General features: G+C 42.3%; 1 protein-coding gene across 3 annotated transcripts; it reads right to left on the bottom strand.

Annotated features, from left to right (window-relative positions):
* Positions 1-2,468: 2,468 nt before the first annotated feature.
* LOC309366441 (amine sulfotransferase-like) lies at positions 2,469-12,327 on the bottom strand. 3 transcript variants are annotated; one of them, XM_081905014.1, is made up of 7 exons: positions 12,199-12,327; positions 10,509-10,657; positions 8,940-9,148; positions 7,476-7,602; positions 6,639-6,733; positions 5,873-6,053; positions 5,226-5,518 (listed from the first exon to the last, which is right to left on the bottom strand). In XM_081905014.1, the coding sequence occupies exons 2-7, from the start codon at positions 10,648-10,650 to the stop codon at positions 5,394-5,396; spliced, it is 879 nt and encodes a 292-aa protein (XP_081761140.1). In that variant the 5' UTR covers positions 10,651-10,657; positions 12,199-12,327; the 3' UTR covers positions 5,226-5,393. The 3 variants fall into 3 exon arrangements, with proteins under 3 accessions (XP_081761141.1, XP_081761140.1, XP_081761142.1); XM_081905015.1 differs by lacking the exons at positions 5,226-5,518; positions 5,873-6,053; positions 6,639-6,733; positions 7,476-7,602 and adding exons at positions 2,469-3,018; positions 3,745-3,839; positions 4,595-4,721; XM_081905016.1 differs by lacking the exon at positions 12,199-12,327 and having other exon boundaries at positions 10,509-10,676.
* Positions 12,328-13,669: the final 1,342 nt, after the last annotated feature.

Raw genomic sequence — 13,669 nt, 5'->3', positions numbered from 1 at the left:
TAAGATTAACAAGGTTTTCAAGAATCATATTGTCAGAAAAGCAGTGTTTAACGTCTGGACAAAATATAAAGACTTATTGGAAAACAAAACTCCAAGGTGGCTTTCACCTTTGGAAGCTAAGGCCCGAAAAAGACTCAATATGGAGGCCAAATGGCCAAAGTATTGGGAAATATTAGAAAAAGATGGAGACAATTGGAAATTGCAGAGTATGGAGAAAATGAGAGATAAAGTGCGAGATTGGCTACACTACGCTCAGATTAAGGAAGTTTTTAAACTTGATAAAAAGTTAGGGTTCCAGGTGGAGAAATTGAAGTTGGAAAGGGAACTGTTAGAGCCTAAAACTAAGGTACTTTCAAGAATGTACAACTTGCTGTTAAAATGGAACACACAGGACGGAACGGTAAAATCGGCCATGATAAAGTGGGCACAAGACATTGGGCACAATATCATGTTTGAGGACTGGGAAAGGTTGTGGACTACTGGGTTGAATTTCACTGCATGTAATGCTTTGAAAGAAAATGTAATGAAAATGATATACAGATGGTATATGACCCCAGTCAAACTTGCAAAAATATACCACTTGTCTGATAATAAGTGTTGGAAATGTAAAGAAAATGAAGGAACATTCTTCCACCTCTGGTGGACTTGCCCTAAAGTGAGGGCCTTCTGGGAAATGATATATAATGAGCTGAAAAAGGTATTTAAGTACACCTTCTCTAAGAAACCAGAGGCCTTCCTTTTGGGTATTGTCGGCCAAGGGGTGGTAAAGAAGGATCGAACATTCTTTATGTATGCTACAACAGCAGCAAGGATACTTTTCGCGAAATATTGGAAAACTCAAGATCTATCCACACTGGAAGAATGGCAGATGCAACTGATGGACTATATGCAACTGGCTGAGATGACCGGCAGAATCCGAGATCTGGGAGAGGAGACGGTAGAAGAAGATTGGAAAAAATTTAAGATTTATTTGCAAAAACATTGCAAACTGTATGAATGTTAAGCAGGATGCTTGATTATAAACAATTTGGCACCATTAAGATTGATGAAGTGAAGTAGGAAGATAAGTTAAAATGCAAGAAAAAACAAAATTTTTTTGAATAATTATTTGGCTAAATTCAATTGATAATCAGACAGTAAGGATGGAAGTAAGGTGATAATTTGCTGGACTAATTTTTTAATACGGAAGGTAGGGGCGGGAGAATCGAGGAGGTCACAAGAAGATGAGAAAATATGTCTATGTTATGTTATAACTTTGTTTGTTTGGCATATTGTAACTTAAAAATTTCAATAAATATTTATTAAAAAAAAAGACCAAAAAAAAAGAAAGACAGATACTACAACATATGCACCCCCTGTTCTAGAGAAGGAAAAAAGTTTGTATAAATATTCTCAAGCTGGATTCAGACTCAGTTCACCATTGATGTTCCAGCAGAACCTGAAGAGGAGCCTTTTCATCTGCTCCTGAAAGACACTGTTAAAGCTTTCATTTTTTTGCAATGGCCATCATGTTTTCCCAGTCTCCAAGAGGGCCTGGCACAGTGGTGGTCAAATAGATAGTTGTAACGCCAGGTTGTCACAAAATGCCATCCCTAGTTGCTGCACAGAATCCGGCACATTTATTGGGAGGTTCCAAGATCAACATGCACATTCTTTAAGTGTAATGTCTCCCAAACATGGAATAGTCACATACCCTTTTTGAGAGAAAGAGCACTTGGAACCCCGGGAATCTTGCACTGCTCAAAATTGGGGTGGCATGCAACAAGATGGCATAAGAAGTCTTTCTTGACAATAGATTGCGGGGGTAGGAAGCAGAGGGCTTCTTCACTGCTTTGCTGTCAACTCCAGCCCAGTTTCTCAGAGATGGGCAGTGGGGTCAGGCTGGGACTAGTGATGTGCCCCTCTGAGCTCCTAAGAACTTGCCCAGGGCCTGATGTGTTTGATCGCTGCTCTCAGGTCTAGGTTGGACCCTGGACTAAATGGACCCTGGACTAAGCTCTCTAAGGAGACAAGCAAGCAAACAGGCATCCCTACAGGTGGGTTGGGTCTGCAAAGATTTTTGCATGTGTTAGCATCTGTGTGACTGGAAGAGGCACCAAGCTTGTTCCACAGCAGGTGGTGCCTGGTTTGGAATGTCCAATGTTACAGGGACATTTTTCTGCCAACCCGCTTGGTGCCTCTCTGTCCTCTACACTACTGGCCTTCTCCCTGGGCTCAGACGCTTCTTGGGATCCTCATTTCACCACTTGCATCTGGCTAAGACCTTCCCATGAGTGAGTGGGATGACATGAGTGAGTGGGATGATTTACATAGCCGTCTGGGCAGAAGCAGAGGTAGTTGCTCTGGCACCTGGGGGCAGGGTGAGCATATCAGGGGGTGCCGCCCACGGCAAGAAGTGAGCATCTTTTGGAGGGGGCAGCGCACCAATGTGACCCCCCCCTCAGGGATGACACCAGGGGTGCCTGGCCAGGAAGCAGACAGAAAGAACGTGCATTGTGGTGGTCAAATAAATATCCATAACTCCAGATATATTCCATCCCTAGATGCAATTGTCAGGTGAATATGTCAGGGATTCTGCAAGCAGCACCAAGTCAGTTTGATCTACCATTAACTTACCTTTGTGAAGAAAACCTCCTATTTAAACAAGGAAAAAACAACAGGGAAAGTACATAGAACAACTCTAAAATTAGGAAATGACAGAAACTGAGAGTTACATGAAGACTGGAAAAATGAAATCACCATTTCTTGGTAGCTATCACATATCAGTGTAAATATCAGGTGAATCTGTAGGGGATTCTACAAGCAGCACCAAATCAGTTTTTCTACCATTAACTTACCTTTGCGAAGAAAATGTCCTTTGCTGTGGTCCATGAGATCTGGTGGCATGAACTCATAGTTTGCCCTGGGATCTGCTTTCATTTTATTAAATGTAGCCTGATCCACAACAGCATCCACCTCCTTTTCGGTCAGTCTCTTTCCCAGGAAGTTGCATAATTTCAATATACAGCTTCTCAGATCCTGAAATGGAACGTGGTTTTAATGTCAGGCCATCCACAATAGAGAAACCTGACAGCCCAGAGACTAAAACTCATGGAATAGGCAGGATTACAAGCAGCCTGCATCTTTCTTTGCCTAGTTTGGAATAATTGCCATTGCATTATACTTTCATTGTTGCTTTTATCCCATGAGCCATGCAGAATGCTTTATATTCCGGGGCATCTCTTAGCAGTGGCGTAGCGTGGGGGGTGCAGGAGGGCCCGGGCGCACCGGGCGCAACATCTGGGGGTTAGGGTTAGGGGGTGCAAATCTACGGGTTAGGGGGCATAAATTACTTGCCTTGCCCCGGGTGCTGACAACTCACGCTACGCCACTGGCTCTGAGTCCACAAGTAAATAAATAAATGTCCCTGCTGCAGACACAAGGGGGGTTCTGTGGCATCTCTCCTCAGCATCAGAGGGCCTGTGAAATGACATATCTTTCTTGGGATCATGACACTTTATTTATAGCCCCATAATGCCTCAGGGGAAATGGTTTCAGTGCATTTTTGCAGTCTAGGGTCTGAAAGCTGCACCCGAATCCATGGCCTGCTCGGCTTTGAAAAATCTTTTGTAAATGAAGCGAGACTAGCTGGGAAAGCAGCAGCTGAGGGCACTTGAATAATCAAATTGCTTCCTTCCTTCATTTTGTAAAGGAGAGTTTTGATGGATGTTTAATATCAGACTGGATAGCATTTTGATAACTTACCTTCTTCATTTCCTCATAGGTAAGAAACAGAATATTGAAGTCATCTTTGTGAGAGTACCAGCCTTCCACATGGTCCAGCCATAAACTTGCAATTACTGATGTGAGAGATGTTGATTTGGCATAAAATGTAGATCAGATTTTAAAAAAAAAACATTCAGAGAGAAGCTGTACGAACATATAAAGTCCATTAAAACAATTTTAAGGGATCATTTTAAGAACCAGCAGTGGTACAAACCATTAAACAGAAGCTGATACCATCCACCTTCATCAAACACTTTCTCAGAGAAGGAATTTGCAGAAGAGTTCTGCATTTCAAGGCTCCCTGCTGTGCTTCCCATCCCAGTGTGATGGAAGAGTGATGGGTGGGCTGAGATCAGTCTAGCCTTCCTCCAGCTCCATTCCTTCCCACACTGCCAGTTCCTTATATGGTGTGGCAGTTAATACTTGAAACATTTAGAGACACTGTCTGGGTTTCTGACTTAACTTGACACAAATCTCTCCACTTGATTAAGGATTAGGTGCTCCACCTTGTAATGATTTGTAGCTGCTGCATCCTGATGCAGACAGCATTCAAATCCACCTGATTTCCTTTGGGAGTTGGCCAGATCTATACCCTCCCTTCAGCATCAATGGACACCAGTCATCAGTGGCATAAAATGGTGTAGTTGGAGTCTCAGTTGGAGACGCTTTGTGATGCATGGATGTGGAATTTCCTCAGAGTAACCTATGGCATCAGACATGGCATTCTGAAAAGGTTCCTTAACACAGAGAGAAATTCTTTAATCTGTTGTCAAAGGATAAAGATGAAGGGACAAGAGTGATTCATTTTAGAGCAGCAATTCATCCTTACCCTTCCCAGCCAAAAACCTCTCCATGAAAATTCCAAAATCTTCTACTTCTTCTAATTTGACTATAGTTTTGGAAAAATGGTAAAAGGAAACCAAGACATCCTTTGGGTTTCTGGCCACATAAACAACCTGCAGGAATAACAACAAATTCTTTCGATTCCTAAAATAAAAAATGGATGGATCTCAGATATCTCTTCTTGTGGATTCTTGGTGCTTCCAAGTTGCTTTATAGCCCTGGCAGCCTCACCCTCTTTTGCAGCATGAATGTCACATGCACAGTGCAATCCTATGGTGTCAAATGAGCTTATGGCACCCTTGTAACGAATGCCATTTTTTTCAAGCAGTGAGCATCTTTGGGGGGGGCAGCACAGTAAGGTGACCCCCCCTCAGGCATGACATCCGGGGTGGCCCACAGCCCGCTTCCTCCGCCAGTGCATCTGGGACACCAATAGTTGGTTAGTTTGCTTATTTTAAGAACATTTTTTATTAAATTTCAATTGTAATAATCCTGTGGTCACCTCACTGCCAAATTAAAACACAATTACTAATCCCAATAGATATCTTGGGATTCCTTAACTTTTGTACATGGGGTCAGAAATTAGGACATGTTGGAATGTAGAAAGAGAAGAAGTGGACAGTACAAATGTAATTTTATTGTGGTGTTTTAAAAACATTAATGCACATATTTGAACATTAGGAAGCTATTAAGCCACATGAGAATATTCTGCTGAATCTTACAAATAGGACTGGATTAAATTCATACAGTGCACTTTATTTCATCCTTCCAGGCTGAAGGCAGACTCATGATTCCTCATGGATGTCCCAGCAGAACTTGATGGGCAGCTTTTCCATTCTCTCCTTAAAAACGCTGTCAAACCTTTCACTTTGTGCGACTGTCATCATGTTCTTCCAGTCTCCAACAGTGCCTGGCCCAGGAAGCAGACAGAAAGAACGTGCATTGTGGTGGTCAAATAAATATCCATAACTCCAGATATATTCCATCCCTAGATGCAATTGTCAGGTGAATATGTCAGCTTGATCTACCATAAATTACATTTGCGAAGAAAACCTCCTATCTAGAACAAGGAAAAAACAACAGGGGAAGTACATAATAGAACAACTCTAATATTAGGAAATAACAGAAACTGAGAGTTTCATGAAGACTGGAAAAATGAAATCACCATTACTTAGTAGCTATCACATATCAGTGTAAATATCAGGTGAATTTGTAGGGGATTCTACAAGAAGCACCAAATCAGTTTTTTCTACCATTAACTTACCTTTGCGAAGAAAATATCCTTTGCTGTGGTCCATGAGATCTGGTCGAGTGAACTCATAGTTTGCCCTGGGATCTGCTTTCATTTTATTAAATGTAGCCTGATCCACAACAGCATCCACCTCCTTTTCCGTCAGTCTCTTTCCCAGGAAGTTGCATAATTTCAATACACAGCTTCTCAGATCCTGAAATGGAACGTGGTTTTAATGTCAGGCCATCCACAATAGAGAAACCTGACAGCCTAGAGACTAAAACTCATGGAATAGGCAGGATTACAAGCAGGGGAAACAAGCAGCCTGCATCTTTATCTGCCTAGTTTGGAATAATTGCAATTGCATTATACTTTCATTGTTGCTTTTTATTCCATGTAGAATGCATTATATTCCGGGGCAGCTCTTTCAACTGAGTCCACAAGTAAATAAATAAATGTCCCTGCTGCAGACACAAGGGGGGTTCTGTGGCATCTCTCCTCAGCATCAGAGGGCCTGTGAAATGACATATCTTTCTTGGGATCATGACACTTTATTTATAGCCCCATAATGCCTCAGGGGAAATGGTTTCAGTGCATTTTTGCAGTCTAGGGTCTGAAAGCTGCACCCGAATCCATGGCCTGCTCGGCTTTGAAAAATCTTTTGTAAATGAAGCGAGACTAGCTGGGAAAGCAGCAGCTGAGGGCACTTGAATAATCAAATTGCTTCCTTCCTTCATTTTGTAAAGGAGAGTTTTGATGGATGTTTAATATCAGACTGGATAGCATTTTGATAACTTACCTTCTTCAGTTCCTCATAGGTAAGAAACAGAATATTGAAGTAATCTTTGTGAGAGTACCAGCCTTCCACATGGTCCAGCCATAAACTTGCAAGTACTGATGTGAGAGAAGTTGATTTGGCATAAAATGTAGATCAGATTTTTAAAAAAAACATTCAGAGAGAAGCAGTACGAACATATAAAGTCCATTAAAACAATTTAAAGAAATCATTTTAAGAACCAGCAGTGGAACAAACCATTAAACAGCAGCTGATACCATCCACCTTCATCAAACACTTTCTCAGAGAAGGAATTTGCAGAAGAGTTCTGCATTTCAAGGCTCCCTGCTGTGCTTCCAGGCAATGTGATGGAAGAGTGATGGGTGGGCTGAGATCAGTCTAGCCTTCCTCCAGCTCCCTTCCTTCCCACACTGCCAGTTTCCTTATATGGTGTGGCAGTTAATACTTGAAACATTTAGAGACACTTTCTGGGTTTCTGACTTAACTTGACACAAATCTCTACACTTGATTAAGGATTAGGTGCTCCACCTTGTAATGATTTGTAGCTGCTGCATCCTGATGCAGACAGCATACAAATCCACCTGATTTCCTTTGGGAGTTGGCCAGATCTATACTCTCCCTTCGGCATCAATGGACACCAGTCATCAGTGGCATAAAATGGTGTAGTTGGAGTCTCTGTTGGAGACGCTTTGTGATGCATGGATGTGGAATTTCCTCAGAGTAACCTATGGCATCAGACATGGCATTCTGAAAACGTTTAAGAAATTCTTTACTCTGTTGTCAACGGATAAAGATGAAGGGACAAGAGTGGTTCATTTTAGAGTAGCAATTCGTCCTTACCCTTCCCAGCCAAAAACCTCTCCATGAAAATTCCAAAATCTTCTACCTCTTCAAATTGGATCATAGTTTTGTTAAAATGGTAAAGGGAAACCAAGACATCCTTTGGGTTTCTGGCCACATAAACAACCTGCAGGAATAACAACAAATTCTTTGATTCCTAAAATAATAAATGGATGGATCTCAGATATCTCTTCATGTGGATTCTTGGTGCTTCCAAGTTGCTTTACAGCCCTGGCAGCCTCACCCTCTTTTGCAGCATGAATGTCACATGCACAGTGCAATCCTATGGTGTCGAATGAGCTTATTCTTATTAAGTCTGTTGGATGGCACCCTTGTAATGAATGCCAGAAGAAGAAGAAGAAGAGCCAGAACACAGAAAGGCTCATCTACTGTACGCTTCCATCAAGGTCACAACAGATCATTATTCTTATCAATTCTCTCTATCTGCATTCCAAGGAATCCCTCATTTTGGTATCAGGGAACATTTCTCTATGCGGTATCATTCTAAACATAACCAGGTCTTTCTTGTTGAAACCTTATCCCCTAGATTATTATTTATACATTCCCATTCTTCTTTCATAATAATTTTAGGTTTATCTCGTATTGCATCTGTCAGCTTTGCGAGCTCCAAGTACTCGCACTACAAATGCCATGTTTTGAATGGGCTGAAGACCACCACATAAAATGGATGCTGTTGATGAACTATTCACAAATCATGCTGATCAAAGAGTGAATGGAATGTGCATGTTCAGGCAAAAGTACTGTACCTGCAAGGAAGTGGAAAGACTGGCTGTGCAATGCTAGTTACATAGAATGAGTATCGTACTGTGCCAAAAGTTACAGAAGAACAGGTGCAAAGCAAGAGAGTTGTGATATGCCAAGAACATGCTAGGGGTGGAGGACTGTAGAACATGTCAAAGGCAATGAGAAATGCCAATATTCAGATGTGCATCAAAAATGACTATAGAAGATCAGGCTTTTCAGTAGGGTTGGTGTGTCGGACGCAGCTGGGATCCCACTGTCTGCCCACCGATCCAGAAGCGTGGTGAGTGTATGTGTGATTGTGTGAGTGACTGAGTGCATGTTCCCTTATCTTGTTATGTGTTCTGCTTGTTAATCAACAAAGCAATGTTATGTAGAAATTCCAATATATTGGTTGTCTGACTGCTTACTTGTGTTCTGCCTGAAGTGCACTGAATCTCAGATAAAAGAACCTGTTTTATTCTTAACACCCTCCAGGACCTTTTACTATGGTGGAGCATAAACTCTATGATGTTTAGAAGTCATGGGAATTATTCCAAGCTCAGGGTGCACAGAGCATTATTCATTCATATGGACAAAGGAATTGCAGCTGGATGAACTGCCCTCAAAAACGGAGAAATGTTAACGGAAACTGAGATGTTCATTTAAAGAAGGCAAGACAAACATGGAATTTGATCAAATAATAAATGTGCTGTTTCCTACTTTTGCTCTTCTGTTCCTTAACCCTTTGGGTACCAAATAGTAGGGTAGATGGGAAGCAAAGAGGCGAGGTGATGGACGACTGACATAATCCACATTGCAGATATTGTACTCCAGCCACGGAGCCCTGTCTACTAAGTCAACTTTTTCAGTTCCATCTCGGTGACCTTCATGATAAATCAAGCTCAAAATATTTTGAGCCCATATTGTGCCTATAAACAAGAATAAGCATACTTAATTTCATTTATATGGGGACGTGGGTGGCAATCAGAAGGTCGGCGGTTCGAATCCCTGAGACGGGGTGAGCTCCTGTGGCTCGTTTCCAGCTCGTGCCCACCTAGCAGTTCGAAAACACATAAAACTGCAAGTAGATAAATAGGTACCACTCTGGCGGGAAGGTAAACGGCATTTCTGTCAGCCGCTCTGGTTCTCCAGAAGCGACTTGCCGTAGATTCCCGCGTATAAGACTTTTTAACCCTGGAAAAGAGGTTAAAACATCTTGGGTCATATTATACGCCGGGTACTGGTGTCGTACGGTGGGCTTCGCAGTGGGAGAGGACTGCCTGGCGCAGAGCCTGCCCCCCCCCACTGCTTCGGAAGCAGCAGCAGCTGGTGGCTCTGCTCAGCGCCGGGTGGCTTTCTCGTGGTGCAGAGCTGCCCAGCGTATTAAGCAACTGGATGTATAAGACGAACCCTCAAATTGCAGCTGCCAATTTGGGGGAGTCGTCTAATATGCCCAGTCGCCTAATATGCCGGAATCTATGGTAGTCATGCTGGCCACATGACCCAGAAACTGTCTGCGGACAAACGCCGGCTCCCTCGGCCTATAGAGCGAAATGAGCACAAAAACCCAGAGTCATCCACGACTGGACCTAATGGGAGATCTGGGCCAGAAATGAGAGAGAGGAAGGGAATCAACACAGCAAGCAGAGGCAGATTTAGGGACCTGGCTGCACGGGTTGCCAATGCAATCAATGCATTCTAGGGACAGGAATATTGACAAATGGCCAGTGGGACAAACATAATAGGCAAAAGGCAGTTGCAGAAGCCATTCTTCATGTCACCCAAGTCTTAAATGCCTATACAATGCAGAACTTCCCCTCTCTCTCCTCTCCCACTCCCGGTTATTGTGTCCTCCCCCCCCCCACCAACCCTCCAAGGCAGATTTGGGGAACACTGGGGACACAAGGGGAGAGAAGAGTGAAGGAAGTTCTGGTGTGGAAGTGGAAGTTATTGCATGTAGGGCACAACTGCATTGGATACGGACCCCCCCCCCCATGATTGGCCAAGCATTTGAATGTTTTTGATGTGTATTTATGTTGTTTTCAAAACCTCAAACATGGTGAGAGTGGTGGAAAACACATTATTTCATCTCTTTTTAAAAAACAAATCAGAACATGGCCCAGTTCACCTTTATGTAACCAGGTAAGTTCCATACTACCCACATTGACCTCAATTTTGCATTTGGTTTTAATCTTGCGTTAGCATAATACAGATACTATGTAGATATATGTTGGTATTCAACAGGGTTGAATTGAAATGATAGTTCAACCTACGAAAAGGTACTCTTACCTGATTTTGGATAAGTGACTATAAATACATCACTGTCTCTTATTTCAAAACCCTCCAGGGAATCTAAGTACTCCGCTGAAGTAAATACTGGCTGGAAATAAAATCCTTTGTATGTGAAAAGGTATTTCTCGTCTGGTTGCATTGCCTGCCTAAGAATAAAGAGAAGAGAATAGTTCTCTCTATTATACGACAATGGGGAATCACAAAGAAATAGAGGTGTCATTTTGTCAAATCCTACTCCTCTTGCAGACCCCATAGCAGAATCCCATGCTTCTCTTCCATCACAGGTGAGCAACATAAAGGTCCATCATTTAAAGAACAGAGACTTGACCCATAATTGAGGCAACAAAGCATTTTCCCCTTGCTTTAAGTGTTTCTTAAAATGGTCTGCTTTCAACTCAAAGCTGGCTTTGCCCTACACAATAAGGCTTTTCTCTCTCACCCTGATACAGTATAGTTATTTCTCAAGTGCATGTGTGCAGCAGGCAAAATAGCAGCCCTTGGCCTCACTTTATGCTGCCTGGCACCATAGTTTGGTCAGTGCTGCTATCCTGACACTAATTCTTGTACTCAGGGGAGGTGGGAAGGAAGCAAAAAACTGCTCCCTGGAAATGGTTCCAGGGAAAATGAAAGATGGAATCTGTTGGCAACTCTTGCCCAGTTCCTCCTGGGTTCTTGATCAGCTTCAAGAAATTGGGTGACGTATTTTCTGGGCCTCCTGGGACCAAACCATAGGTGTGCCTGGGGACCACAGAGAAAGGTATTCTTCACCGCCCATCTGGCTTCCATTGCCAGCTCTGGCTGAAACTGCTGCTAGAATGCGGTGCCCAAGGACGTTCCACGGAGGGAATGCTGCCCTCAGCTTCATCTATGATAATACAGAGAGTTGGCTACACATACAATGGGCCCTCTAGGGCAGGCGTTCCCATACTGAGACACCACTGCCAAGATAGATCTTTCTTCTTCTTTTTTTGCCTCCTTCCTGCTCCAATTTCTCTCCTCCCACGTAGCATCTGACAAGGAAGGCACTTGCAAGGGTGGGCTCAGTGCATGGTATAAGGAGGCAGGGAATTGTTATGGGAGAAAGTTCAAGGCTCCGTTGGGTGCTGAGGAAACCTAAGTTATCGCCCGTATGTTGCTTGTCTTTTACACCTGTTGGGACATTTCAGGCCATAATATAGAATATGATGCATGACATCAAGATATACTACCTTGTGTTATTATAGATGAATGGGTGCTTTATAAACATTTAAATAAAAATAAAATCCATGGCTTAAAAGTGATAAAGAAATGAAGTGCCATGAAGCCTGAAAATCCCTTTAATTCTCTATATAAGTCTTGTGTTTCAACGCTAAGAAATGCAACAATCGTTTAGTGGAAAACATTGTATGTACAAAATATATTTTCCAATATATAAATTAAGGGTTGTATCCGAAGCCGAATGAACAGGGTTCCACTTGCCTAATGAAAATTCAAATTCAGTCCCCTCATAATAACTATTAATCTCTAGTAGCACAAATGTTGCACTCTGCACCATAAAAGAATATGAACTGTGACAAGAGTTTCCATGCATCTGATGAAATACCTTATTGCCCCTCAGAACTCTTGCAAGAAAGAGTAGATTAGTTGTTTGTCATTCAGTAGTCCTGCTTTTCCCTGGAAAAATTAATTTACAAGAAAACTTACCTACCTTTTGTTTTTAGAGTTAAAAAGTTTGCAAGAGAGAGGGAGAGACCGATCTCTTCTACAGCTTGGAGTATTTCAGCTTTTCAAGGCTCACGTTCAGAGCTCTCAAGGAAACTGCTTTATAGAATTCTGTTAACTAATAAGAGTTTGAGTAAATCAATGGCTCCTTCTTAGTAAATCATTCCTGGCAAGTTATACAAGAAAAGAATGGTAACACAGGAGCATCAAGGCATAAAATGTAAAGACCAACAGGGGAATAACTTGTTTCACACACATGCCTGCACTCACTTACACCCCGATAATGCCCACTTTAACTCTTCTCACTGCGAGAAGTGAGGTTACAGGGAACAGACAGAGGGCCTTCTCGGTAGTGGTTCCTGCCCTGTGGAATGCCCTCCCAGCAGATGTCAAGGCAATAAACAACTATTTCGCTTTTAAAAGTCAACTGAATGCGGCCCTTTTTAGGGAAGTTTTTAATGTCTGATGCTGTATTATTTTTAATATTCGTTTGGAAGCCGCACAGAGTGGGTGGGATATAAATAAATTATTATTATTATTATTATTATTATTATTATTATTATTATTAAACTTACTAAATAATTAGCACTGGTTGTTTTAGAAATCTGTCCAAGAAAAGTAGCAACCTTTTTCATTTTCACACAGCATATCTGAGATCAAATATGACTCAAGCCCAAGAATAAACTTTCAAATCCTATATATTGGCAGCAATAATTACCACCCTTCAAAGATTTTGAAGGATTTTCAGAGTCCACATCAAGATGGACAGCTCCCAGTCATTTCAGCCAGAATTCCATGAAAGCTATTTCCCAGTAAACAGTGCCACATGCAGAAATGGCTCATTTTGTTTTTGTTTATCATCTAAAGCTAATGTTTTCAGGAATACCGTTGCATAGAAAATGCACTTGATGGCTTCCTATGTTCTCCTTGCTAAGCTGTCCAAATTTATCCTGCAAACTGCTTTCAATGTCTTGGGCTTGGGCAGCTCCACAATTTTGTCTACCTCCCATACCTCAGCTTCCCCCCACAAACTCACAGGGTGTTTTTTTTATACAACACCCCTGAGGTTCTTAAAGCACCGGGCTCTGCTAGGGGTGCCATGGAAGATGGCCGACAATACCATCTCTCCAGCTCACACAAGGTAATTAAGGGGCTGAGATGGGAGTCATCAGCCTCCCAGGTTTCTTCCCGGTGGAAGGGAATATGCAGTCTCATGCGCAGCTGCCCACAAACCACCCCCGAGTTCGAAAAGAAGGAGGGGGTGGGGGCACTGGATGGAAAGCCCTTGAGTGAGCTCGGATCTCCTGGACACTGTCTCCATGTGCACTCCAAGTTCCATTTCTTAAAATAAAAGATTGGATAAGATTTATGGACATGCTTCGAGCAAAGAAAGGGTATTTTATCTGCTAATTAAGCCAGCCACTGAGATGCTAAGAGTGACGGATTGGAAGAAAGAT

This window comes from Podarcis melisellensis, assembly GCF_964234715.1.
Source record: "Podarcis melisellensis genome assembly, chromosome: 3".
NCBI lineage: Eukaryota > Metazoa > Chordata > Lepidosauria > Squamata > Lacertidae > Podarcis > Podarcis melisellensis.
This window is presented reverse-complemented; position numbering and strand designations above follow the sequence as displayed.